The 24,346-nt window shown below is 47.2% G+C and overlaps 1 protein-coding gene across 2 annotated transcripts; it reads right to left on the minus strand.

The window, feature by feature from the left end:
* Positions 1 to 748: 748 nt before the first annotated feature.
* fbxw4 (F-box and WD repeat domain containing 4) lies at positions 749 to 21,888 on the minus strand. 2 transcript variants are annotated; one of them, XM_029521510.1, is made up of 9 exons: positions 21,540 to 21,888; positions 21,000 to 21,095; positions 20,683 to 20,868; positions 20,352 to 20,484; positions 20,163 to 20,248; positions 5,464 to 5,529; positions 2,029 to 2,169; positions 1,010 to 1,151; positions 749 to 937 (listed from the first exon to the last, which is right to left on the minus strand). In XM_029521510.1, exons 1-9 carry the CDS (start codon positions 21,722 to 21,724, stop codon positions 803 to 805), a joined length of 1,170 nt encoding a protein of 389 aa, XP_029377370.1. In that variant the 5' UTR covers positions 21,725 to 21,888; the 3' UTR covers positions 749 to 802. The 2 variants fall into 2 exon arrangements, with proteins under 2 accessions (XP_029377370.1, XP_029377371.1); XM_029521511.1 differs by lacking the exon at positions 2,029 to 2,169.
* Positions 21,889 to 24,346: the final 2,458 nt, after the last annotated feature.

A 24,346-nucleotide genomic window follows, 5' to 3' on the forward strand; every position in this document is an offset into this window, starting at 1 on the left:
GTGGCTCACAAAGTTTAAGGTTGAGGCACATCTGGTATTTCGTGTTTTAGACAGGTGACCTAACACACACACAAAGAGTCCAGGTGTGTGTGTGCTTATCCAGGTCTCTGTCCATCAAGTGGATCCTCACATTGTATGAAGTGGATTCCTCTCCCGTGTGATCTCAGGTCAGAGGTCAAATGAATGTAAACCCAAACAGTGCATTTCCATGGCAATGAGATGTTTTTGACAAGAGGCTAATGTGCCTTAATCCCTTCAAAGGTTCAGTGTGAATTCAGAGACCTGGTCTGTGTCTGACGGACGTCTTTAGAGAATTTGATTCTTACTCATAGAGCCTCGAGCTAACGGATTAGCCCTTTACTTGCCACATGTCAACTTCCTGTCATCCAACACTTCTGTCAGTCCAGCTCATTTATCAACTTGAAGCTGCAGTTTTTGAAATCAAGGTATTCTAGATCTGGATTTGAAGCTCCAGGATCAGATAAACAAGTTTCAGAAGCTTCATTTCCTAAAAAAAAAACAAAACACCTTTCGCAGTCTTCTTTTTACTTTAAATTTGCTGCAGCAAGGATTAATGGGACATGGTTCTCAAAAGAAGGGCCAGTGAGTCCTCTTCATGTCTTCAGTTTGATGGTCTCTGTACGTTGCTGGTAATGTAACAGTGATGTCACCAGGGTGACAGATTCACAACAGGAAGTCTGTTCAGGTTCAATTCAACCAAACACAGACAACTGACCATCCATTAAAATGTGAAAACTTTTATTGTGAAAACAGACAGGAACTGATAAAGGTGCACTATGTGTCATCTGATGCAGGTGGCGGTCAGTCTGAAGTCCAGACAATGGAGGCTGGTGGCAAGGACAGCGTACAGGTGAGCACTGCTGAAGCGGAGGCAGTATACGGGGCTGCTCGCCAGGTTTGAGCTCAGCTGGAAGAACTGCACCACAGGAAGCAGTCAGAACCTGCTCCTCAGACATGTGACCAACATACAAAAAGGGGGGGTGTTTACCTGTAGGCACTTTGTCTGGCGTTTGTCCCAGAGCCGTACGACGCCGTAGTACGAGGAGCCACTGGCAATCATGTGATTTCCGTCTGTCTGGATGCAGTACAGAGTGCTGTCATGTGGCTCCTCCCACTCCATTGCACACTTCCTGTTGGGAAGGACATGAGAGTTTAGTAGGACTGACCCATCAACTAAACCCGCAGTTCCTCCATAGAACACCAGGGATGGATAAAGCATGATTGCAGTCTGGACCCAAAACTGTTCTGGTCTCTGGAGATCAGTTTGTTCTTCATGAGAACTGAGGGAAGGATTCGGAGAACACACCTGTTTACAGGTTGTAAGGGGATTGGGGGGGTGTGGTCTCTTTGACTGACAGCTGAGTGAACGTATCACTGACAAATCATTGAGGCTTCAGCTTGTTAACAGGAAACAGTTTCAGTTTTAGTTCAGTTCAGACTGTCTACACTGAAGGACGAGGATGGGGGGGTCAAGACCAACGCCCAAAATCTGAACTAAGGTGAATCAGGACACTAGTGTGTGTGTGTGTCTCCAGACGTCTCTGTCTGCCCCCAGTGTCTCCATCACTTATTGATGAGGCTCTAATGGAGGATCGATGTCTATTGGCAGAAAATAACCATCCCTAACACACACACGCAGACAGACACACGCACATACATGAACATGCTGATGACATCATCCAGGTTGTTTCTTCTAATGTTGTCACCGTGTCATCACCTCCAGACAACCTGGACCTCCAGTGTGACCCTGGGAGCCTCAGTGCTTAGACCAGATCAATTATTGATATCTAAAGAGGGACCCCCCCCCACCAGCCCTTCACCCCCCCTTAGTCCCAGAGTGATCTGCCAATCACATCTCATTTGTCTTACTTCACTGACCCCGCCCCCTGAACACTGCCCCACAATCAGGACAGACAGTGGGAGGAGATGGGGGAGATGGGAGAGGGGGCAAGGGAACGGGAGGGGGTCAGGGTGGGACGAGGGGAGATGGGGGGAGAGGGGTCGTACCGGGGGTCCAGCCGAAGGTCCCACAGACGGATGAAGGTGTCATAGCCACAGGTGAAGAGCTGGACCGGAGACTCGAAGACCAGATCCAGGACTCCAGCCCCCCGACGGAAGTCTGTGCCCAGACTGCTCACACACAGTGACCTGGGGGGAGAGGCTTTTATTCTGAAAGGATTTCCTGTTTCTATCAGTGTTTCTTCTCCACTTGTAGAATCTGTGTGTGTGTGTGTGTGTGTCCACGCTCTTGTGATCACAGCCTCCTGATTATTGGAGAATAACTTGCCCTCACTGGGGCAGATTATTGCAGAATAACTGTCTCTTTGTTGCCCTTTAATTCCCCCCATGACCGTGACTGTGTGCGACTGTCGCCTGTTCGATACCTGTGCCGTAGCAACCATTTAAAGGAGTCTGCTGGCCTTGGCGACAGAGTGGTCCGTCCTTCGACTCGTGCCCCCCCCACCCGGCCTGGAGCTGGTAATCCCCCGCCTGCCCTCGGGGGTCCTTCTTATTGGACTGGGGCTTTGCCCACAGGGCGCCTTATTGGGTGAGAGCTCTCTTGGTGCCGAGGTCTCATGACTAAGCCTGAGCCAATGGGGAGTCTGCAGGGCAGTGACCCTCATTTTCCCTTTACGACTAAAGCCCTGGAGCTTATTCCCCACAACAACAGCCCCATTCAGGGCTGGGGCAGCAGCCGCTTCATTCATAGCTGAGTAATGATGTCTCCATCACAGCACTGACAGGGGCGGGGGGCACAATCTGACCATTCTGTCAGAGAAAGCTGTCCATAAAATGGAGCGTCACCTGTAGTCGTTCCATGTGACATCAGCAGGCTGAACCTGGAGGGTCACGGTGTTTACCGAGCGCCATGATTACAGGGCAGTGGAGGGAAGGTGCAAGCTTCAGTAGGGAGGCTCATAGTCATAACCCTGACAGCACGCCGCCGAGGGCTGCACACATGGCGTCATGTCACATGACATCATGTGATATAAAGCGTGCACTTTAAGCATAAAGTCAATAAAAGGATTCCCAAACTTGAACTCTTTCAGATGTCTGTGAATAAAGTTTTGTTAGTTTGATTCACTGTCTCTGTGAAGGACCATGAACTACAACCTGCAGTTCCTCCACAGACCACTAGAGTCCAGTAGAGAGTCCATCTTATAGACTTCCGTGTCCTAAGGTCCACATGTCCACAGCCTAGGACAGAATGGTTTCGTTTTGGGGGCGTGGCTTTTATGAGTGACATGGTTGTGGCGTATGGTTGACACCAACTGACAGGCCCCACCTCTTTGCCAAATTTGTACTGGACAGAGGTTAAGGGGCGGGGTCAGGTACTACTAAGGTGGCAAGAATGGGGCATTCCGATGTCAGAAACCTGTGGTGACTTCACAGATGTGGCGTCCATATCCCTGAGAGTTGACCTCTGGTTCTGGTCTGTTCAGACCCGGTTCCTGAGGACCCTGATTCTTCAGATGAACACTTTGACTCAGATCTTGATTTTGCTGCTGGAGAATGAAGCAGTTTGAGTTTTCAGCAACTTTGTGTGGGGGGCAGGTCGGTGGTCCTGGGGGGCACAGACTGATTGTAATGAGGGGCCACTGACTGTGTGGCACACAGAGTCTAAGTCCTGGTCTAAGCCGGTCTGGTCTCCCCACAGGAGTCAGGTTAGCTTCGGGGGCCACACACACACACAGATGGTGAAAGGATTCATTAATGAATCCACAATGTTGGAAACAGCAGCAGAAGCTGAGGCCATTATCCTCTGCCAGAGAAAAGAGTGTGTGTGTTTTTGTGGCGCAAGTGGTTGGAGGCTGTTGTAAAGTTAAGTCTAAGCTCTAAACAGGGGCCCGGGGCCACACGGGGAGACGGGCCCTCTCGTCAAAAGCTGTCAGACAGGTGGAGAAAAGGCCCCCACCGAGGTTTTTACTGCCTAAAACAAACAGAGGGAACCTGCTGCATGTCGACCAGGGTTGGCCTAACTGTGTGTGTGAAGGGGGGTCAGACCGCTTGGGGCCACTAGGACCACTGGGATGCTGGGGGCCGGTCCTCAGACCACAACAATGACCGACTTCAAAATGTGACACACGTGTTCATTGCGAAGGCAAATGAAGGTAAAATTTGTAGAACAACGTTGAACTGTTTCATGCCCCCCCAAAAAACACAGGAATGGAAAAGATGACGAAACAAAAGGAACCAGGTAACAGAAGGGAAGAGAATCGGAGGTTTTCCAAAAATTTTAATTATTTTACTTAATTTCCTTCCTAATGTTGCAAAGTCAGGCATGCTGGGACCACAAAGGATGAGGCGAGGACCAGCACGAAGACCAGGACCACAGTATACTATGAGCTGGTTCTTTAATTGTGAACCCGTTGCTGTTTTCAAACTGCTTTTCATTTTCCACAGACAGGAAGTGCTGCCGGTACAACAGGGAGATGATGATGATGATGTTTTGGCTCTTGAATCAAAAGAGATGTGTGTTTGTACTGAGTCTGAAGCTGATGCTGGTGCGTGAGGGCAGTGTGTGTGTGATGTTTGTTCATGTTTGTCATGTTGTGGTTGTGTAGTTACAGTAACAGTCTGCCCCGATCATCATCATCATCATCACCTGCTGCTCTCAGCTGTTTATCTGAAAGAGGAATGGGGGGGGGCGTTGTTCATGTGAGCCCAGGGAGAAAATGAGATATCCTGAGCTTTAAGAGGATGCAGGTATTATCCAGGTCCACTACACCTTGTAACGTTTCCTCAACACCTGCGGCCTGCTCCCCCCGACTTCAGGAAGTAGCTTTGTGTTGTGTCGTCTTGTTTTAATTGGCTCAGGTAAAGCTGGGACTTACAGCTGCCTCATCAGAGACGTATCAGGTTTAAGCCTCGTCTTTCAGAGACAGGAATCCTGGGAGCCCCCCCCCCCCACCAGAGCTGCTCAGTGCTGCTAAAGCCACGTGGGAATGTCGGCTTGGTGAATTAGGTTTGCAGCAGTGAAACTTAAATCATCACAGCACAACCCACAATGCACTGGGGCATGATACATAAATTATATCAGTGCAAAGATTTTCTGACATCATGAGCATCATCAGAAATCACACCGTTCATCCTCCAATCAGCAAACAGACTGATCACCACAGGAGGGAGGGGCCAGAAAGACCATGAGCCTTCAACACAAAACATCAGACAGTGAAGAAAAATGGATGCCACCTCTGTGATGTCACCACAGGTTTCTGAAGCAGCCATCTTGGCCTTGCCTGAGTCTGCCTCTCACGCCCAGCTAATCCAAATATGGGTGAAGAGGTGGGGCTAATACATTGGTTTATGTCAGTTTGTGTCAATCACACCTTTGAAAGAGGCCACACCCCTTATTTCTCCATAACTTTAATGTTAATGGCATGTTACATTTTAATGAAAAAAACAAATAATCAGTAAACAGCATTTAGAGTTTTAACTCACCGCTCAACGTCCCAGATACGAAGAGGAGAGAAATTCTCACAACACGATGTCCCAGTAACAAAAGAACTGTGGGGGGAGACAGATTGTGATCTCAGATGTTTTTTATACAAACTGCTGCAAAGAAAATTTGGGATATTTCATGAAAAGTGTTTTTCTGGAGCTTCATTTGGTTTCTAAACTGTGAAACATTGTGGTTGATGTTTGAACTTTGACCCTCAGAGTGAAACTTCCTGTTTTGACTGGTCCTCCTCTTTTCTCTGAAAGTTATTGATCATTTATAATGTCAACAGCTGATGTGAGAAAAGCAGCAAAAAGAAAGCCCCCCCATCCCCCTTTTTAAGATGCATTGTTGGCAGCAGAAGAAAAGAGAATCTCTGATTGGAGCAGGTTGGTAACCAGGTATGCTCAGTAAATTCCCTGCATGTGTGTGTGGTGGGGGGTGTTGGGGTGTGTTTGGCTGTTGGAAGCTTGATGGGAGGGTGGGGGGTAACCAGGGGTCCTGGTAGTGGGGGGCTTCTGTTGGGTTCGGGCTTAGTGCTCTCCTGCAGGGTTGATGGACAGGGGGAGGGGCCAGCTAAAGGGAGGTGGTCACTGACAAACGCTGCTGCTGTTGACGCACCATGGGGGGGGGGGCTGCAGGCTGAGTCCGTATCAGTCCAGATCGTCTTTACTTCATAAGTTCCTGTAGGTGGTCCAGTTTTGAGGGCTAGTCTCAGACCCAGACTCCTCCAGAATGAACAGTATAAGGACAGTCCTAAAAGGGTGGGGGGGCGTTACTCTTCAGGTATAAGAAACAAACTGACCGACCAGATGTGCAGCTGCGCATGTGAGTAGAAACAAGAAAATTCCAGAGATAGTTCCAGAGCCTGACTGGATAAACACACAAACCAGAGACCACATGAATGTTGACTAGATGATGATTCTCCATCTGTGTACCACAACGACAGGAAGCAGCTAAGGCTGAGACTCTGTGACATCACCACGCCATGAGCTGCATCCTGTGACATCACTGCATCTCAAAAGTCATTGATCTGAAAAATTAAACTCTATCTGATCACAAACAATAACAACAATGTTGATCCCTCAGCTCTAGACCGACCCACCAGCCCACAGTTCATACTCTGGACCAACCTAGTCTGAGGATGGAGGCTGGACTGTGTTCGATTCCCTGCTCCCTGAAGCCCGATACCCCCCCCCTGACCTGAGACATTATCAGGAGACTGGACTGGTCCATCAGGCCCAGGTTACATAAAGAGGGTCCAGACAGAACCAGACTGAGCTGGCATCAACACACACCCCATCTGCCAAGGGAATTGAAGGCTGATGGGGTGTGTGTGTGTAAGGGGGGGGTTTGGAGTTTAAAATGGTGGCAGGACAGGACAGAGTTGGGGGGGGTTGAGGATGTGTAAGTGAGGCATAGAGGCAGCTGTCAGGCCTGTTAGGCAGCACAGCCCATTGGCAGCCCCCCAGTAATTAGTGTTGGGTAAACTCATTTATGGCCCAAATGGGTCGGGCAGGACCAGTATGCGTGGCGGGTGACCTTTGACCCATTGACACAGGATACAATAGGGTTACGGTCACACTCACTATCTAGACCCTATTACTCTCCATTACTCACATTACTCACCCCTCACTAGGCCGTGGTGCTGGTGGAGGCAGGGCGGGGGACACCGGCCATACAATGAAACGACTCCCCTCTTGTCTCCCCCAGCACCCTCCACCCCCCCACACCCCTCTGAAGCACCTACCAGGACTGATCTGGGGTCAGAACTCTCACTGATATTATAGCTGCTAAGGTCAGAGCCTCTCTCGCCTAATGTGGGGCAGATGTCACCCCCCCTCACACACACACAGCCATATCTCTGACCAAACGGAGTCCCCCCCCATGAGCAGCACGCTGGGCCTCTGCTGCCGTTTGGGTAACCTCATCAGCTGGTTGTATCATCTGAGGGTCTACGTGGCAGGGTCACACAAACTGAGTCCTCAGACACATAGATATGAAAAACACAACTACACACATTAACAGCACTCTGTCACACACAGTCAGAAGCACAGACACAGATACACACACAGATAGACAACAACACACACACAAAGTGTGGGAGCTCATGCTGAGAGTTGAATCCAGTAGAAACATTGGTAGTGCCAAATCAACCAACTGACCGCACAGGGAGCACCACGCTTTCCCAAGACCACCACCGCTCGCTGCTCCGATCCCAGCTCAGGGCATTCCGACAACAGGACGACAACAGGACGATAACAGGACGACAGGACGACAACAGGACGACAACAGGACGATAACAGGACGCGAACAAGACGACAGGGCGATAACAGGAAGACAACAGGACGATAACAGGACGATAACAAGACGACAGGGCGATAACAGGAAGACAACAGGACGACAGGACGATAACAAGACAACAGGACGATAACAGGACGATAACAGGACGATAACAGGACGACAACAGGACGACAACAGGAAGACAACAGGACGATAACAGGACGATAACAGGACGACAGGACGATAACAGGACGATAACAGGACGATAACAGGACGACAGGACGATAACAAGACAACAGGACGATAACAGGACGATAACAGGACGATAACAGGACGATAACAGGACGACAACAGGACGACAACAGGACGATAACAAGACGACAGGGCGATAACAGGAAGACAACAGGACGATAACAGGACGACAACAGGACGATAACAAGACAACAGGACGATAACAGGACGATAACAGGACGACAACAGGACGACAACAGGACGACAACAGGACGATAACAAGACAACAGGACGATAACAGGACGATAACAGGACGACAACAGGACGATAACAGGACAACAACAGGACGATAACAAGACAACAGGACGATAACAGGACGACAGGACGACAACAAGACAACAGGACGACAACAGGACGATAACAGGACAATAACAGGACGACAGGACGACAACAGGACGATAACAAGACGACAGGGCGATAACAGGACGACAGGACGACAACAAGACAACAGGACGACAACAGGACGATAACAGGACGATAACAGGACGACAGGACGACAACAGGACGATAATAAGACAACAGGACGATAACAGGACGACAGGACGACAACAAGACAACAGGACGACAACAGGACGATAACAGGACGATAACAGGACGACAACAGGACGATAACAGGACGATAACAGGACGACAACAGGACGACAACAGGACGACAGGACGACAACAGGACGATAACAAGACAACAGGACGATAACAGGACGACAACAGGACGATAACAAGACAACAGGACGACAACAGGACGACAACAGGACGATAACAGGACGATAACAGGACGACAACAGGACGATAACAGGACGATAACAGGACGATAACAGGACGACAACAGGACGATAACAGGACGATAACAGGACGATAACAAGACAACAGGACGACAACAGGACGACAACAGGAAGACAACAGGACGATAACAGGACGATAACAAGACAACAGGATGATAACACGACAACAGGACGACAACAGGACGACAGGGCGATAACAGGAAGACAACAGGACGATAACAGGACGACAGGACGACAACAGGAAGACAACAGGACGACAACAGGACGATAACAGGACGATAACAGGACGACAACAGGACGATAACAAGACAACAGGACGACAACAGGACGACAACAGGACGACAACAGGACGACAACAGGACGATAACAGGACGATAACAAGACAACAGGACGATAACAAGACAACAGGACGACAACAGGACGACAACAGGAAGACAACAGGACGATAACAGGACGATAACAGGACGACAACAGGACGATAACAAGACAACAGGACGATAACACAACAACAGGACGACAACAGGACGACAACAGGAAGACAACAGGACGATAACAGGACGATAACAGGACGACAACAGGACGATAACAAGACAACAGGACGATAACAAGACAACAGGACGATAACAAGACAACAGGACGACAACAGGAAGACAACAGGACGACAACAGGACGATAACAGGACGATAACAGGACGATAACAAGACAACAGGACGACAACAGGACGATAACAGGACGATAACAGGACGATAACAGGATGACAACAGGACGATAACAAGACAACAGGACGACAACAGGACGATAACAAGACAACAGGACGATAACAGGAAGACAACAGGACGATAACAGGACGACAGGACGACAACAGGAAGACAACAGGACGACAACAGGACGATAACAGGACGATAACAGGACGACAACAGGACGATAACAGGACGATAACAGGACGACAACAGGACGATAACAGGACGATAACAGGACGACAACAGGACGATAACAAGACAACAGGATGACAGGATGACAAGACGACAACAGGACAACAACAGGACGATAACAAGACAACAGGACGACAACAGGACGATAACAAGACAAAAGGATGACAACAGGACAACAACAGGAAGACAACAGGACGACAACAGGAAGACAACAGGACGATAACAGGAAGACAACAGGACGATAACAAGACAACAGGACGATAACAGGACGATAACAGGACGACAACAGGACGATAACAGGACGATAACAGGACGACAGGACGACAACAGGACGACAACAGGAAGACAACAGGACGACAACAGGAAGACAACAGGACGATAACAGGACGATAACAGGACGATAACAAGACAACAGGACGACAACAGGACGACAACAGGACGATAACAAGACAACAGGACGACAACAGGACGATAACAAGACAAAAGGATGACAACAGGACGACAACAGGAAGACAACAGGACGACAACAGGAAGACAACAGGACGATAACAGGACGATAACAGGACGACAACAGGACGATAACAAGACAACAGGACGACAACAGGACGACAACAGGACGATAACAAGACAACAGGACGACAACAGGAAGACAACAGGACGATAACAGGACAACAGGATGACAACAGGACGATAACAAGACAACAGGACGATAACAAGATAACAGGACGATAACAGGACGATAACAGGACAACAGGATGACAACAGGACGATAACAGGACGATAACAGGACGATAACAGGATGACAACAGGACGATAACAAGACAACAGGACGACAACAGGACGATAACAAGACAACAGGACGATAACAGGAAGACAACAGGACGATAACAGGACGACAGGACGACAACAGGAAGACAACAGGACAACAGGACGACAACAGGACGATAACAGGACGACAACAGGACGATAACAGGACGACAACAGGACGATAACAGGACGACAACAGGACGATAACAGGACGATAACAGGACGACAACAGGACGATAACAAGACAACAGGATGACAGGATGACAAGACGACAACAGGACAACAACAGGACGATAACAAGACAACAGGACGACAACAGGACGATAACAAGACAAAAGGATGACAACAGGACAACAACAGGAAGACAACAGGACGACAACAGGAAGACAACAGGACGATAACAGGAAGACAACAGGACGACAACAGGACGATAACAAGACAACAGGACGATAACAGGACGATAACAGGACGACAACAGGACGATAACAGGACGATAACAGGACGACAACAGGACGACAACAGGACGACAACAGGAAGACAACAGGACGACAACAGGAAGACAACAGGACGATAACAGGACGATAACAGGACGATAACAAGACAACAGGACGACAACAGGACGACAACAGGACGATAACAAGACAACAGGACGACAACAGGACGATAACAAGACAAAAGGATGACAACAGGACGACAACAGGAAGACAACAGGACGACAACAGGAAGACAACAGGACGATAACAGGACGATAACAGGACGACAACAGGACGATAACAAGACAACAGGACGACAACAGGACGACAACAGGACGATAACAAGACAACAGGACGACAACAGGAAGACAACAGGACGATAACAGGACAACAGGATGACAACAGGACGATAACAAGACAACAGGACGATAACAAGATAACAGGACGATAACAGGACGATAACAGGACAACAGGATGACAACAGGACGATAACAGGACAACAGGACGACAACAAGACAACAGGACGACAACAAGACAACAGGATGACACGATAACAGGACGATAACAGGACGACAACAAGACAACAGGATGACAACAAGACAACAGGACGACAACAAGACAACAGGATGACAGGATGACAAGACGACAACAGGACGATAACAAGACAACAGGACGACAACAGGACGATAACAAGACAACAGGACGACAACAGGACGATAACAAGACAACAGGATGACAACAGGATGACAACAGGACGATAACAAGACAACAGGACAACAACAGGACAATAACAAGACAACAGGACGACAACAGGACGATAACAAGACAACAGGATGACAACAGGACGACAACAGGACGATAACAGGACGACAACAGGACGATAACAAGACGACAACAGGACGATAACAAGACAACAGGATGACAACAGGACAATAACAGGACGATAACAAGACAACAGGACGACAACAAGACAACAGGACAACAACAAGACAACAGGATGACACGATAACAGGACGATAACAGGACGACAACAAGACAACAGGATGACAGGATGACAGGACGACAACAGGACGACAACAGGACGATAACAAGACAACAGGATGACAGGATGACAGGACGACAACAGGACGATAACAAGACAACAGGATGACAACAGGATGACAACAGGACGACAACAGGACGATAACAGGACGACAGGACGACAACAGGAAGACAACAGGACGATAACAGGACAACAGGACGACAACAGGAAGACAACAGGACGATAACAGGACGACAGGACGACAACAGGAAGACAACAGGACGATAACAGGACAACAGGACGACAACAGGAAGACAACAGGACGATAACAGGACGACAGGACGACAACAGGACGACAGGACGACAACAGGAAGACAAGAGGACGTTAACAGGACGACAGGACGACAACAGGAAGACAACAGGACGATAACAGGACGACAGGACGACAACAGGAAGACCACAGGACGATAACAGGACAACAGGACGACAACAGGAAGACAAGAGGACGTTAACAGGACGACAGGACGACAACAGGACGATAACAGGGCGACAACAGGAAGACAACAGGATGACAGGATGACAGGAAGACAACAGGACGACAGGACGACAACAGGAAGACAACAGGACGATAACAGGACGATAACAAGACAACAGGACGACAACAGGACGATAACAGGACGATAACAGGACGACAACAGGAAGACAACAGGACGATAACAGGACGATAACAGGACGATAACAAGACAACAGGACGATAACAGGACGATAACAGGAAGACAACAGGACGATAACAAGACAACAGGACGACAACAGGACGATAACAGGACGATAACAGGATGACAACAGGACGATAACAAGACAACAGGACGACAACAGGACGACAACAGGACGACAACAGGACGATAACAGGACGATAACAGGATGACAACAGGACGATAACAAGACAACAGGATGACAACAGGACGATAACAAGACAACAGGACGACAACAAGATGACAGGATGACAGGACGACAACAGGACGATAACAAGACAACAGGACGGTAACAAGACAACAGGATGACAACAGGACGATAACAGGACGATAACAGGACGACAACAGGAAGACAACAGGACGACAGGACGACAACAGGAAGACAACAGGACGATAACAGGACGACAACAGGACGACAACAGGACGATAACAGGACGACAACAGGAAGACAACAGGACGATAACAGGACGACAGGACGACGACAGGAAGACAACAGGACGATAACAGGACGACGACAGGAAGACAACAGGACGATAACAGGACGATAACAGGACGACAGGACGACAACAGGACGATAACAAGACAACAGGACGACAACAGGAAGACAACAGGACGATAACAGGACGACAGGACGACAACAGGAAGACAAGAGGACGTTAACAGGACGACAGGACGACAACAGGAAGACAACAGGACGATAACAGGACAACAGGACGACAACAGGAAGACAACAGGACGATAACAGGACGACAGGACGACAACAGGAAGACAAGAGGACGTTAACAGGACGACAACAGGAAGACAACAGGACGATAACAGGACGACAACAGGATGACAGGATGACAGGAAGACAACAGGACGACAGGACGACAACAGGAAGACAGGACGACAGCAGGACGATAACAGGACGATAACAGGACGACAACAGGAAGACAACAGGACGACAGGACGACAACAGGAAGACAACAGGACGACAGGACGACAGGACGACAACAGGAAGACAACAGGACGACAGGACGACAACAGGAAGACAACAGGACGACAGGACGACAACAGGAAGACAACAGGACGACAGGACGACAGGACGACAACAGGAAGACAACAGGACGACAGGACGACAACAGGAAGACAACAGGACGATAACAGGACGATAACAAGACAACAGGACGACAACAAGACAACAGGACGACAACAGGATGACAGGATGACAGGACGACAACAGGACGACAACAGGACGATAACAAGACAACAGGACGACAACAGGAAGACAACAGGACGACAGGATGACAATAGGACGACAACAGGACAATAACAAGACAACAGAAAGACAACAGGACGACAGGATGACAACAGGATGATAACAGGACGATAACAGGACAACAACAGGAAGACAACAGGACGACAGCAGGACAACAGGACAATAACAGGATAAAAACAGGACAACAGGACGACAACAGGAAAACAGGACAACAGGACGATAACAGGACAACAGGAAGACAACAAGGCAACAGGACAACAACAGGACAATAACAGGACGACAACAGGACAACAACAGGACAATAACAGGACGACAACAGGACAATAACAGGACGACAACAGCTTAACAACAGGACAACAGGCCAACAACAGGACAACAATGAGTTAACGGTTTCATAGTTTCAGTTTTAAAACTGAAGCAACAAGTTAAAAACAATCGAAGAAGAGTGGGCGGAGCCTGAGTGACAGATGAGAGTGAGAATCAGTTTATGGAGAACATGAATCAACAGCGATCAGGACCAATCACAGCCAAAGGGAGAGAACGGCCCTCTGGGAATGTGGAGGCATTTGGCTCTGGACTTCAGGGGCAGTTTAGCTTTGCCCTGTCACCCCCTCACCCCGTCACAAAGAGGGTTGTTAATTTGTTGCGCTTGACCCCAGGCTTTGTGCCCGACGTGTATCTAGTTTGTAAAAAGTGCTTTTATCTGCTTTCTAAATATGTCTGAGCTCAAAGGGTTATGATGCTTTTATATCGGTCAGGGAGGGAGACAATGGTCAAAGGGTGCAAGGTCTGATCCCTGCTGACACACACACACACACACACACACACACACACCCTCCTCTGCGTCTTCCAGCCTTACACTGATATGCATGGGCAAACAAATGCATGCACACAAACATGCACTTTCTTTCTCACAAATTCACGCTGCTATGCATGAACACACACACACGAATGGACCTAGTTCTCCCACCCCCACCCCTCCTGCGGCCCTTTTGGCTTCTGTTTGTGTCTCCTGTGTGAAGGGTCACCAGGACATTCCTCAGTCAGCCTCTGGGCTCTGTTCAGTCGCCTGGAACAGACCTGGAAAAGGCCTGGAACAGACTTGGACCCGACAGCACACTAATGTTAATTGACTGCTTCTAGAGCCGCCTCTATCACGGTGATGCTAATGTCTCCTCGTGTTTCTGTAAACTTCTGTGATGGTCAGATTAATCCACAGGGTCATATCAGACCAGATCCAGCTGACATCTGATTCTGACCTGATGCAGTCCACTTGGATCTAAACTACTGTCTCTGTGAAAGAAATCAATCAACAGTTAAAGAGAGAAAAAAGAGAGAAAATAGCCTTTGAACCAACAGCATCGTTTGGAGAGATTTTGGCGGGAGTGTGTGCTGTCGGCTCGGCGCGACTGACAGCTTTTAAATTGGGATCCAGTGGAAGCAGAGCTTCAGTGATCACAGAGCTTTCTCCTGCTGAAATGTGGTGGGAGTGACGCTCATTAGGATAATGTGCTGTATGAATAACACTGCTGCCGGCACACAGCTCCACTCCCACGCTGTTCAGGCTCCACGCTGCCTGATCAGTCCACAGCTCAACCCTGCATACAGCTACAGTCTATAATTAAACACATGAGGAAGATGGAGGTCGTCAGCCGCAGCTTTATTCCGCTCACCATCATCACAAACATCTCATTACAGGAAATTATCATAAACTTCAAATTTACTCAGTTAGAGTAAAACATGTTCAATGTAACAGCCCTAACGAGTTTCATTCATGGACAATATTTGTTCAAAATAAAATGCATTGAAACAATTTATTTATTACAGATGGATTCAAATGATTCTGTTCATTACCCGTTTCTTCTCTTGCCTGATTAATCACTTAAGAATGAAACAACATATATATTTAAAACTATAAAAAAAAGACCAAAATGAACTGATAACACCTTTAATAGGCACCAACTTTAACACTTCAGTTTATGAGACTGTCAAATAAAGTGGGTTTTTTTTCTGCAGCTCAACTGAACAGAATCAGCTCACAGGACAAATGAGCCACGGCACTGTTGTGTGTTGTCGACATGTTGAGGGTTTTTGTGTGAAAGAGAAGTCAAATCCTCTGCAGGATCTATGCGATCATTTCATTTGGTGGAAGATGAAATTATCAGTTAAATTAAATAAACAACTATTTCACTGCTTTCCTTGCATCTGCTTTTGATGCATTTTTATCTGTTACCATCTAGTGAAAGTGCAGTAAGTATATATTAATAGAGATGTTTAATACTACTAATAACAACTATAATAAAAAGAATAATTCTTACTCTGAAGTCTTTCCTATCTGTTATGTCCTGTTGTGTTTGTGTACTTGAGGAACAGAATTTCTTCAGAAAACATTACCCTTTAATCTTTAAAGCACAACATCCCCCAAAATAATGAAATAAATCATCTGATTTGTCCCCATGCTGCAGCTCTGATCTGAGCGTGTTGTGTTCTTGTTTTCACTGTTCAGACTCTTGTTTTTCAGACAAAGTGAATGAATACCTGAGACCTGAGAACACCTGTAAGAGGCCGGCATGTAATGAGAGGTCTTTGTGTGTATGTGTGTGCGCGTCTGTAAGGTGTGCCCCTCTTCAGCGGAATGTCTGGCTGTAATGTGTGTCTGCATGAAGCTATCTGTGTGTAAGGAATGTAAGGTGTGTGTGTGTGTAATGAGGGGGTTCAGAGGGAGCTGTGATTATTCTCGCCTCCTGTGGTGCGGGTCCTCTGGCTCTGTGGGCCCCAGGGAAAGCGCCCTGTATTTAGCGTGTGGGAACGCTCATTCTGCCCCTTATCGCTCATTGTTGCAGCTTCGCTCTTTTCTTCTCTTTTTTTAACTAATTGAATTCTTGACTCCTGAGCCACAGGGACGGCTCGGGAGAGACCAAAGAGAAAGACATGAATTTCTGTTTTTTTCTTGCGGTTGAGTGGGGCAGAGCAGTGGGGGTGAAATTGGAGTGTGTGAGGTTGGGTGGTGGCAGCGGCGACGGGGGTGCAGTCAGAGAGCGCTGGCTCTGGCTGGCTGGGTGGCTGCTGTGGCGTCACCCTGTACTTTCATTGCGGAGGTCAGAGGTCGTCCTCCCCCGGCGGTGGTGAGAAAGTGGCAAAGTGGGGATGGTTTATCCAACAATCATGTTCTTCTTTTGGAAACTTTCAAAAGCGCTTTTGGTCCCTGCAGCATCTTTGTAGTTGTGCTTGAGGAATTCTAGACAAAACAACCCCCCCTCCCCATCCTCACCTCTCTTCAGGGTAGCTTCTCCCTTCACTGCCTCCTGCCCAGCCCCCTGCTCTACACCACTAGTCAGGGCCGCGTACCCCCAACACCCCCCAGCTCCAAGTCAGGAACCCACCTAGTCTAGCACCAGAAACTGGAGCATAAAGTCACATTAAGACCAGGATCAGGACAGAGCCTCCATTCACCCCTGATTTAAACACATATGAACACACACTCACAGGACAGATAAAAACAACGCATCTTCAGCATAGGTGGTAAAGTCAATCACTGTTGTCGTCGGCAAAACACTGCAAACTGTTTCCATGGAAAAAGGAGACATTTAGCACATGAGAATCTAAAAGTTATGGATTCATAGTTTGTAGAAAACTTGAGGTTCTGTGTGATTGAAGGAAAAATAATTGTGAACCTACTAAAGAGATGCTGCACAACACAAAGTTCAACCACAACATCAGGACCAATAAAAACCATTTCCTGCTGCAACTTCAAGGCACACGACCAAATGGTGGCATAGCTTACTAACCAGAAATGAACGGTAACTAGCCTTTAAGTAACAGCAACTAACTTGTAGCTAACCAGAAACTAACCAATACTTGCTTCCTGAGGACAAAGCAAATAATCGATCAAATGCTAAATGTAGTGGTCATCTGTGGTGTTTCCTGCTACAGAGACTAGTTGCGCTTCCATGAAAACACTTCCATCATCCAGTCAACAAAGCTGGGTCAGAAAGAGGGACTTGGAACATTACTAAAGCTCCAGAACCCTGATGAGGGAATCGAACCATCTGCACTGCCTCACTGTGTGCTGCTCCACCAAACAGCATCAGCCCGACCCGCCGCTGCACAGCAGTAGCTGCCAGCCTGTTGGGGCTCGTTGGGACAACAGCAGGAAACATCTCAGGCAATTATTAGATCATCACCTGCTGCCTCGACCCCCAGACCCAGAGAGAGAGAGAGAGAGAGAGAGAGAGAGAGAGAGAGAGAGAGAGAGAGAGAGGGAAAGAGAAAGACAAAGAGAGAGAGAGAGAGAGAGAGAGAGGGAAAGAGAAAGACAAAGAGAGAGAGAGAGAGAGAGAGGGAAAGACAAAGAGAGAGAGCGAGCGAGAGAGAAGTTTCAGATTCTCTCTCTAAAAAAAAAAAACAAAACAAAACAAAACAAAACAGAATTTTGAGAATTACTTCAGTTGAATTGATTCAAATCAATCAAATCAGACTGAATTACGTTTATCTCAGCTGGTGGAGGCAGCCTTCCTGCTTCAACCTTGACATTTCACCGCAGCCACAGTAAAGCTGTAGCAGACCTTGAGATGAGATCTAAAGGGAAGATAGAGGGATGGAAACTCTGGCTGTGCACCTGGTTCACCCACAGACTAATTTCCCTCCAGTTGGATTATGATGAACAGAAATGGTAAATCTCAAGATCCCCTGTAACAGCACCGAAGCCAGAGACGTTCCCTAAACCGTCAGTTATTGTTTGTATTATGAACTGCTTATTTTCTTATTTTCGTAATAGACATAGCCAGACCCAACAAATCACCGAGCTGAGAACTGCTTGCTTTCTGGGAGCCTGAACCCCGAGGAGTTAATCCAGCCCTGATACTGTGACTGCTAACCCTCAGCCACCAGAAATACACAGGCCGGGTCAGGAGCTAACAGACCAACATTCTAACTCTTCCACATGAAGCAGCCATGTTTACAGTCTGATCTATATTCAGAAGATGACTTATTTTAAACATATTTTAATGACAACCAAAAATATTTGTTCCTCCGTGTCAATGCTAAGGTGATGTCATCATAAACGTGATAATGTGACATCTGATGTGTCCTGATTCCTTTCAGCTGTTGTGCTAACTTTGCAGGTGGAGGATTAATGTGTGTTAACCTTCAGGCAGTGTAGTAGTTGTGTAACTGTGACTGTGACCGAGTCCAACAACTTGGTCTGTGACTTTAACCTCTGAGCTGAAAACCCTCAGGGACCAGCTGGAGGAGATGGGTGTGGGTTTAATAGGTATATAAGTGACCTGACACCTGGTTTCCAGAGGAGTTTTAATTAACCAGGCCGCTGGTCAGTGAGAGGCAGAGAGCAGGTTTCCATTATGAGGAGGCAGCGGGCTGAGGCACAGTGTGCTATTTCAGCCAGCAAATTGAAGAATTAACGATGTGGATAATCGTTCCTCTCAGATCTGAGCGACTCTCCAAAAACTGGACCAGATACAAGGCCTCCCTGCATGTACTAGGTTTCTTATTTTCCTGGGAGCAACAGCAACAGACGAAGGAATATTTAACCTGGTCCTCACTCACGTGCTGAGTGCCAGATTCAAGGACCTAAAAACTTAATTGTAATAATCAGCTTCTATGCTGCAAAAACATCAGACAGCTGAAAATAACTCAGAACCAAATTCATACGCTGGGTCTCACACCAATGATGCGGGAGATCACCGAGGCAACAGAGGAACCAGATCCAAAGAAGTGACGCCCACATCAACCAGACCATTCAGACGATGAGAACGCAGCCCTCACCCAAACCTGAGATGTTTCCATTCTGAAGCCAGATGGACATTCACCTGCTACCATCAGGATACAGTTACAGCTCTGGCTGTGGGGGGGTTCACTAAGTGGCTCAGTACCAACATGGTACTCGTCCACCACTACTAAGACTGAGCCTCTTCACTGTTTTCTGTTCATGTGAACCTGAACCTTCTGCTGTTAACCATAAAGACACATTTTTATGGATATTTTCTACTTTTTACATCATAATCCATTCACACAGACTCCTACCACGACTACAGTTGGCTGTCTGAGTCTTGCCCTGGGCTGGACCGGTTTCAGAGGAGGACTCACCTCAGTGAGGGACTAACAGCCACAGACCACACTCTGTCAAACATGTGGATGGTGTCTCTGGGGCAGCTGGAGGTCAAATTCCAGATCTACAGAAGCAAAAGTTTGGATTTTTAAGAGCAACATGGCGTGTTATGAGAATTGCAGGTGCTGAGCATTACATTATGAAATCTAAACTCTAGAGGTTCTGACCCGGGCTGTTCGGTCTCTGGACCCGCTGATGATGAGTCCATCTTTTGAGTCCACACAGTTGACTTCCTGGTTATGACCTGACAGCTCCACTGACTCATTGCTGGTCCTGCTATGGACCAGGATCTTGCCATCACTGACAGGCAGGAGAGGATACTGGTCTCAGTGTGTGACAGATCAGTCAGGATTTTCAATGAACAAAGCTGTGATTAGTTTTCATGTATCTGCTTCAGTGTTCTCTGTACTTAAAGTTCATCCAGAACTTAAACACAAATGATGACTTTGATTATCTGCAGACTAATTAGGGAGGTCAGGAGGAGAGAATGTGATCTACCTTCCACCACTGATCAGATGAGAGTCTGTCAGGACAAAGTGACACACATCTCCTATGTGCCCTGAGTAGATTTCAAATGGGTTTCGATGGATCTTCCCTGAGTCTTGGTGCAAACGGTACGCTCCAATATCAGCAGCCTGAGACAGAAACAGCACATCCCTGTCCAGTTGTAACCATGGCAACAGTCTGCAGACAAGGACATAGCAGAAAACTTGTGTCAAACTTTTGTCCCGTGTTATGAACTGACTGGTTAGCCTAGCTTAGCATCTGGACAGGAAGCAAAGGAAGAAAGCTCTCGACCTGAGCAGGTAACTTACTGTGTTTTCCATTTGAGAGGAACTGCCCTCCTGCAGACCCCGTTTCTCCAGTTCCGAGACACTTTCACTCTCTCCTTCAGAGGGATGTGAGGATATCTGAGGCAGACAAATCACATCACCATGTTCATCCAACGATTTCACCATGAAGGAACTGAAGGAACTAAAGGACTCATCATTTGTATTTCTTTGCTATGGCTCCCAGGTATGGCACCATCAAACATCAGTGTGATTTGCTAATCGTGATGTTTGAAATCGCAATTTCACTAAAAATTCCATTAATCGATCAGCCCAAAATTGGCTCCAGAACCTCTGGAAGAAGATGGATGGATGAGTACATGCATCAATTACGAACCTGAATGCTGCTGATTAATTATGGTGGTTGTGGTCCATCAACATACTGGCAAAAGAAGACAATGACAAAAATAACAGCCCCTAACCCCCCCCGGAGGTAATCCAGCCCTGCTACTGCTAACCCCAATCCACCAGGGTCAGCAGCTAACAGGCTAACAGGCTAGCTCTGGCAGGCAGCAGTTTTCTTACATGTCCGTTCCGTCCGGACCGATCCCGGTGTTCAGACACCGTCTGGCGGTCCTCCTCCACACCTCGTCCCGGTTCACAAAGCGACAGAAGCTCCTACAGACCTGAGCCAGCCGGCTGAGAGACCTGCAGTCCAGGTAGGACAGGACGTGATAGAGGACGTCGTCCGGCAGCTGCAGCAGCAGCATCCTGAGGCCGCGGACGGCAGCTCTATTCCCCGCTCACACCGTCCCGGCCGTCCGCCTCACGGGGCTCGTTTTCCCGCAGGAGACGCTCAGAAAACTCGGGAGTTTGAACAAATATACAAGGAACCATATTTCAGAGACAGAAAGCAGGAAGCTGTTCGTGCTGCCGGCTGATGACGAAACCTGTACGTCACTGGGCGTGATGACGTAGCCTTGAGACGCTGTTCGTTTGTTTATTTTCTGAAAACATAAAATAATAATTTGGTTTTTGTTTTTACTGAACCTCTTTCATTTGTATTTGATTGAGTCCATTATTGTGTAAAAACTCGGTTGTCTCTTTTTGTGTTGTATTGTTTTGTTTGCTTGTTTGTTGTTTGTCTTAATGACCATTAATAAATACTTGGTATTTTTTCAGAAACGTTTGTTTTATGAAGTCAATAGTTTCATCCTATATTTGTATTTTACCTGTTTTTTTCACATGCTCATTCAAATTTGAATTTGTCTCGTTTATGGTCTGGATTGTTTCCACACGTTTAACTGTAATGAAAGATTATTGTTATAATTAACTATGGTCAAAATAATATGGAATCCCGTGAGCAAGCTCTATCTACACAAAAATGATAACAGTAAGTAAAAAATAAGTAAATACATATTTATTTACACCACCACAAAATCTGAATAAACTGGCAGACAAGCTCCTTCAACCTAAACTGAACGATTATACAGTGTAATATTCCCATAATATATGGAAAAATAAGGGATTTAGCACAAAGACAAACTGCTGTTTTACTGGTTTGACAGTGGAATATAGTGGAACAACTTCAAATAATTGACAGACAATTCAAATGTCCTGCTCTGTGAATATTTATATTGGAGATGTTGATATTCACAATAAACTGTGTCCTTTGAACCAGTTTCTTGTAGACAATTTCTTGTGGTGGAATATACCTGTTTTTTGGATCCGGCCCATCCTGGAGCTGTTCCCAGAAATGTCCTGGTCTTTACTTGTGGTTGAAAAACAGCAAAGAGACAGACAAGCAGCAGAACAGACAGGAAACCGCTGGAGCTGTGTTTGTGTTGGCCAACAGAGGGGGCTAGCCTCTAGATACACGAGTTGAGGAACTGAAGCCAAAACCATCAAAATAGAGTCACCCAATCAGATTTGTTTTTGCTGCCTCCAGACAGAGAAAAGGTGAGAATTCGTGGACACAAATAAGACCCAAAGCCGGAAGTTCAACAAATATAAGTGTATAAGTGCACTGGGAGAAGAGATGAAGAAGTGAATGTGTGGTCTACGGTGGACCTGACGAGGAAATCCACCAACTGGGGAAGTCAAATGAAAAAACCATGATGGACTGACAGAGGCTGAAGGATGGAAACAGGCAGTTGGACTTCAGACTCCTCAATGAGTCACTTTGTTTCATAGTCGTGCTGTGAAGAGCCCCTCTGAAGAGGCTCTGCCTCCTCGAGTATTCACTCTCTGCTCCTCTGCCAAAAGCAGCCAATGAGTCACTGGTTGTGATTCAGGAACTCAATGAGAGGCTGATCTGTGCTTGTGTTGTGGATCAGGATGTGAACAGTAACACACCTGAGAAAACAGACCACATGACTACTCACATACATCCAGAGATACAGTCCTGAAATGAAGGGATCAGCAGCTCATCACCATTTCAAAGGTCTCAGTTTCAGCTCGTCTGTTTCAGGGCCCTGAACACACCGGACAGGACGACGTGATGTTAGACTAAAACATGGTCTTGTTTGTCTGTTGGCTTCACTCAGAAGAGAGACAAAGAATGATTTATGTTTTTAGTGGCAAACATCTCAGATAAAACTATTTCTATCCACTATTTTATCTGCCACATCAGCCCGCTGACGAAGAGGCTGCAGGACAGCGTCACATACAGCACACACACACACACAGTTCCTATTCAGCTTGTATCGGGGTCTAAACCCTAAAAGCTGGTTGACCTTTTGACGGTTGGCATCCGTAGTATCTATTTGATTGTCATGCATGTGACGAAGGTCAGCTGAGCACAAGCAGCCTGTAATTCAAATACGCAGACACCACACCATCCAGAAACATAATTTATGTTTGGATTTCCAACTGAACTATAATGGCTGAAAGGAAATGAAGAGGTTGGGAGTGGGGATGGGGGGGGGGTGTTTGACGGTTGTGGTGGGGGTGTGTGTGTGTGTGGGGGGATCATCTCTTTTGATCTTTTTAGGGCAGGGGGCTCTGCTTGAGCTGGCAAACACATTTAGCTGATAATTGTGCAGATCAGCCACAGAAACGCACAAACACAAACTTACAGCTTCCAATGGAAAAGACAACAGGTCTGATCACAAACACTAAGAGCATGAGCTGCCTGTTTTTTCTGATGGGGGTGGGTCCAGGAGTTAAACTGCCCCCTAATCAGATGAAGATGGCAGCTGTTTGTTTATCCAGAGTTTAGGACAACGGCAGCAGCTCAATAAAATGGATGAAAGTGACATTTCCCCTGTTTCTCCACATTTGCATGGGGGCAACACAGAAGGTGCGACTTTTCCCACAAGGCAGTTCAGCTGGGGGGGGGTCATGGTCTCTGTCTAAGACCATGAAAACTCTGTTGAGTTGATTGACCTGGT

This window comes from Echeneis naucrates, chromosome 15 (assembly GCF_900963305.1).
Source record: "Echeneis naucrates chromosome 15, fEcheNa1.1, whole genome shotgun sequence".
Taxonomy (NCBI): domain Eukaryota; kingdom Metazoa; phylum Chordata; class Actinopteri; order Carangiformes; family Echeneidae; genus Echeneis; species Echeneis naucrates.

Excerpts from the sequence above, each read along its gene's own strand:
- fbxw4 (XM_029521510.1), bottom strand. The coding sequence starts at position 21,724 with ATGCTGCTGCTGCAGCTGCCGGACGACGTCCTCTATCACGTCCTGTCC. Across the intron at positions 20,869-20,999 it reads CCTCTCAAATGGAAAACACA|ACTGTTGCCATGGTTACAAC; the intron begins GTAAGTTACCTG and ends CCTTGTCTGCAG. Across the intron at positions 5,530-20,162 it reads GCTGTTAGTCCCTCACTGAG|TTCTTTTGTTACTGGGACAT; the intron begins GTGAGTCCTCCT and ends CTCCCCCCACAG.